General features: G+C 33.6%; 1 protein-coding gene across 1 annotated transcript; it reads left to right on the forward strand.

Annotated features, from left to right (window-relative positions):
• Positions 1–2,743: 2,743 nt before the first annotated feature.
• On the forward strand, positions 2,744–4,149 carry LOC145313799 (cuticle protein 19.8-like). Its single transcript, XM_080153412.1, has 2 exons — positions 2,744–3,148; positions 3,875–4,149. Exons 1-2 carry the CDS (start codon positions 2,852–2,854, stop codon positions 4,022–4,024), a joined length of 447 nt encoding a protein of 148 aa, XP_080009538.1. The 5' UTR covers positions 2,744–2,851; the 3' UTR covers positions 4,025–4,149.
• The last annotated feature ends 560 nt before the right edge of the window (positions 4,150–4,709 follow it).

The raw sequence follows: 4,709 nt of genomic DNA on the forward strand, positions 1-4,709 counted from the left end.
CTAGAGGCCTCTAACGACACATAAAATGTTTTTTTTTATTTATGTTAAGATCAACTGCTTACGAAAAATATCTAAACTATCGCTTAGCGGCGGTACTTATATTTTTTTGCGATTTCTCATGGAAAGTTGGTGGTACCCTCCCCTAAAATAATTATAAATCTGCCAAGCTACATTGTAAAAAGGAACCGTATCGGTTTAGCGGTTAGCAAGATCCTTTTACTTTATCATAAGGATGTACCCAGCAGAAAGTTTAAAAAGTACAAGAGCAAATACCCAATATAAACTACTGTTTTAATTGTTAAATAATATTTGGTTTGAAAATATCTTTGTTTTCATTTCAATAAATAGGTAATAAACTATAGGTATGTACAGAGTATGTACTGTACAAAATTGGACCCTAAATTTTGTTGTCATCTGTTATGCTATTTAAGTCTTTATGTAATGTTCATATTTTTTCCAGTATGGCTTCGAAACCAAATAATATCCGCTGGATTATAACAGGTTCTCAGCCATACTGAAAAATCCTGTTTAGCAACGTAATATTAAAATTTTTCAAGAATATTAAATCAAACAAGGATGACAACATCCATAAGTAGCGAAGCACAAAAAATTGTGGATGGGAATACGTAGAAGTAGATTTAAAGTGTATTTATTAAAATCAAGAATAGATTTATTGGAGAAAATGAACATGAAACCTTGTTTTATTTTGTATGATAAAGACGGTTAAAGTAAATTACATACTAGATGCACATAACAATGGGGGAATAAAATTGAAACTGTTAATGCAAAAAAGTTTTAAAATTGGACCAAAAATACCAAAGATATGGGGAAATATGTCAAACATATAAAAATAGTCAAAAACCTGCTAAAAGGCAGTTTGGCCGCCATTGTTTCTTTTCTTAAAACACCAAAAATTTAATGTTAATATCTTTAACTGAAATTTTTTAGAAAATTGGACTATAAACACCAAAGATATGGGTAAAAATGTGATATATACAAAAATAGCCAAAAACCTGCAAAAAGGCAGTCTGACAGTCATTGTTGTTTTCTTCAAACGACAGGAAATTTAATTTTGATATCTTTAACTGAAAAAAATTCGAAAATCGGACCATAAACACCAAAGATATGGGGAAAAATGGGAAAAATATAAAAATAGCCAAAAACCTGCAAAAAGGCAGTCTGACCGTCATTGTTGTTTTCTTCAAATGATGGGAAATTTAATTTTGATATCTTTAACTAAAAAAATTTTGAAAATCGGACCATAAACACCAAAGATATGGGGAAAATTTGGAAAATATAAAAAATAGCCTAAAACCTGCTAAAAAGCAGTCCGACCGCCATTGATGTTTTATAGTTAATTGTGGTCCTTAATGATGGGAATGTTGTCAAAAAATTTCAGCTCTCTATCTTTTATAGGAGCCGAGAAAATCACGTTTCCCCCAATTCATTAATTACGGACGGACGGACGGACGGACGGACGGACGGACAGACGGACGGACAGACGGACGGACAGACGGACGGACGGACATTGTGAATTATAGAGTAGCTTCGCTACTAAAAACATTGAATTTGAATACCAGATTTATAATTTTAACGAGAGTAGCAGTGGTATTAAATCAGCCAAATAGACTAAACTTAACTAAAAAAAAACTAAGTTTGGTACGAGAATGCAGAGTCATCACCCCCCTTTGAGGTTAAATTGGGAACACTGCTTCCCCTTTTTTTCATCCCATAATTGTTTCCCGCCCCCATGGGGAATTGCTGTGCACGCCACTACATAAAACAATTTATATAGATTGTATAAGCTCTCTTATTAGTTTTCTATTAACAATAAATTGTAAAAAAAATATAATATAAATCTTTTAGAATTTATTAATTAATTTATAATTTAAGGCCTTATTTTGAACTTTAATATTTAGGGCATTAAATGTACTTAAGATATAACGATATGAATTGCATGGTATATATAAACATGACTTTTAGAAAAAAACACTTGTTCTGTAATTATATCCTATAAACTCGTCATAGATCTGTTATATTTTCTTAATCCTGTCCATTTGACCTATAAGGCTCGAACTCACACACACATTGAACACATACATACACACATACACAACTAAACTAACTACTGACAGGTCATGTGTTATAAAAATGGATATAGAATATACGTGGATATTATGATAGGGAAAATTGTCGGAAATTTAGGTTGCTAATATAGACGTCACTTATTGGTCAATTTGTTCATCTAATTGGAGGTGGGGTCTATGGAGTAAAGGGTGTAGAACTGAGGGAGGGGGGCGTTTTTTTAGCCAGCTACAAATTTCCCTTTATTTTAAAGTACATGATAATCTGGTGTAAGATCCAAGTAATAATAAATCCATTGTTATAAAATTATGTTTATTACATAAAGTATTAAAGTATAGCAATATTATACGTTTCAGATTTGTGTCAGCTCCTTTTACACCTCTCTTTCAGTTATTATCTATCTATCTACCTATTGATTGTGTGAATAATGTGTTGACCATGGGGGTGTTGACGACGCCCCGGATCTTTGCGTAGCCACTGACCCCATATCCCCCTCTTTATTTCTCTCTTTTTTCCCTTGAACTATCTCTCTCTATCCTGAAGCAACGCACGTGTGTATGATCTAATTTATCCCCCCAACTAACCAATGCACCGTCCGTGGTTTTAAGCGTCCACGAGACGGTGAAATGTACATATATTTACAAGTCGGCGTGCGACTATAAATACCCGCGTCCGTCCACAATTCAGTATCAGTTCAGTTCAGTTAGTGTAACAGTACACAATCCGTCCTTTTCCTAACCCACCCCCCATCCCTAAAATCCTAAAAATGTTCGCTGTTGTGCTCGGATTCGCTCTTGTGGCTGCTGCCGCCGCCGACCAGGCTCCCGCCTACGGCGCTCCTCCCCCAGCCTACAAGCCCGCCCTCGCCTACAAGGAGGAGGCCAAGCCCTACAGCTACACCTATGCCGTCGCCGATGACTACTCCGGTGCCAGATTCTCCGCCAACGAGAACAGTGACGCCAAGGTTGTGACCGGAAGCTACAGCGTCCACCTGCCCGACGGCCGTGTCCAGACTGTTACCTACACTGCTGATCACTACAACGGTTATGTTGCTGATGTTAAGGTGAGACTTACTTCATTTTGAAAGATAAATTAAACTATTAAAGAGGAAAATAATTTTCATCCATAGTCCTAGCCATACCTAACCCAAGTCATAACCCATATTGATTAATTTATGTAAATTCAAACAAATCGCATTTTAAAAAAGGAATGAACAAACTATTAATTACTTTTCAATTAGATATTCAGCATATTTGTGGTTATATTAGGTTTTGAATATTTTGATAAACTTTAAATTATTAAAGTTTCTAATAATGAAACTACACTAGAAATCTTTATTGCATAGCTGTATAAATTTCAAATTTGTTTCCCTTTATCGTTTTTATCTAAGTACGCCTGAAACTTAAAATTAAGCTTAAAAATTTAAATCATGAAGAAAGTTGCAATCTAATTTATTTTTATTTCTTATAATAATTTTTAAATCAAATTAATTGAATGCATAATGGTTATAAGAATTCTAATCTTTTACATAAATTGTAGATTTTACAATAAAGGAGATTTGAGTGTTCATTATGGTTTGGCCAGAGAACCACAAAAATACATTTAACTTTAAATTATCTTAGAGTAAACAATACTATTTTAAATTAAATTAGTTTAAATCTTTGTTTTACAAAAGATAATTGAATAAGTAGGAAGAACTATTATGTGTTAATAAATTAAATAATTTAAATATAGGATAGGTATACCTAAAGTAATTCAAATAATCTAATTCAATTTATATTTATTTCAGTACGAGGGTACCCCCGTCTACCCCGAGGCTAAGCCCTACAAGCCAGCCCCTGCTTACGCCCCTGCCCCCGCCTACAAGGCTGCCCCCGCTCCTGCCTACAAGCCCGCCCCTGCCCCCGCCTACAAGCCCGCCCCTGCCTACAAAGCCTAAGTCTTTGAGCATAGAGCAACCATAAACTACATTACGACCAAACCAAATTATTAATATAATGATTCCTTCTGATTATATGTTTTATTATTTATTCTATTTATGAATAAAGATAAAAAATAATTGTATATTCATCTATTATTTAATAGTTTAGCGCAAATACTCTATAGTTCATGTAGTTTGTTCGTCTGCATATCAGATTATAGTTTTAAACTGTTTTATTAGCATTCAAAAATAATATTTTTAACTCCCAAAAGTTGTAGATTAAAATGTAATTTAAATCTATTTTTTTTGTATCTATTTACGACCGGAGAACATTATTCCATATGGTAGTTGCTAGCTATTGGTTTCTACTTCTTCAGAAACAATTTAATATGAATTGGGGTTGATTTAGGCTGGTGTTTTCAATTTTTGAAGCCAAGTCAGTAGACGCTAGAGAAATTTATTATGTTGTTCTTTCACACTAACAAACTTTTTGTAATATCAAAAATCTCCAGGAGGAGAATATAATGAAAATTCAATCAATCTTTCTCTCTATCAATCCTATTATATAAAATAGAAATGTTTTTGTCCGACATGAGATTTCAATTACTACTGAACTATTTATGTTCTCCTTTTAAGGGAAGCTTTACATAGCTCCCAGGATAGTTTTAAGCTATGGTGATTCTTTTAACATTTTAAGAGCCCT

The sequence above is a fragment of the Acartia tonsa genome, chromosome 3 (assembly GCF_053477335.1).
Source record: "Acartia tonsa isolate MP-2025a chromosome 3, ASM5347733v1, whole genome shotgun sequence".
NCBI lineage: Eukaryota > Metazoa > Arthropoda > Copepoda > Calanoida > Acartiidae > Acartia > Acartia tonsa.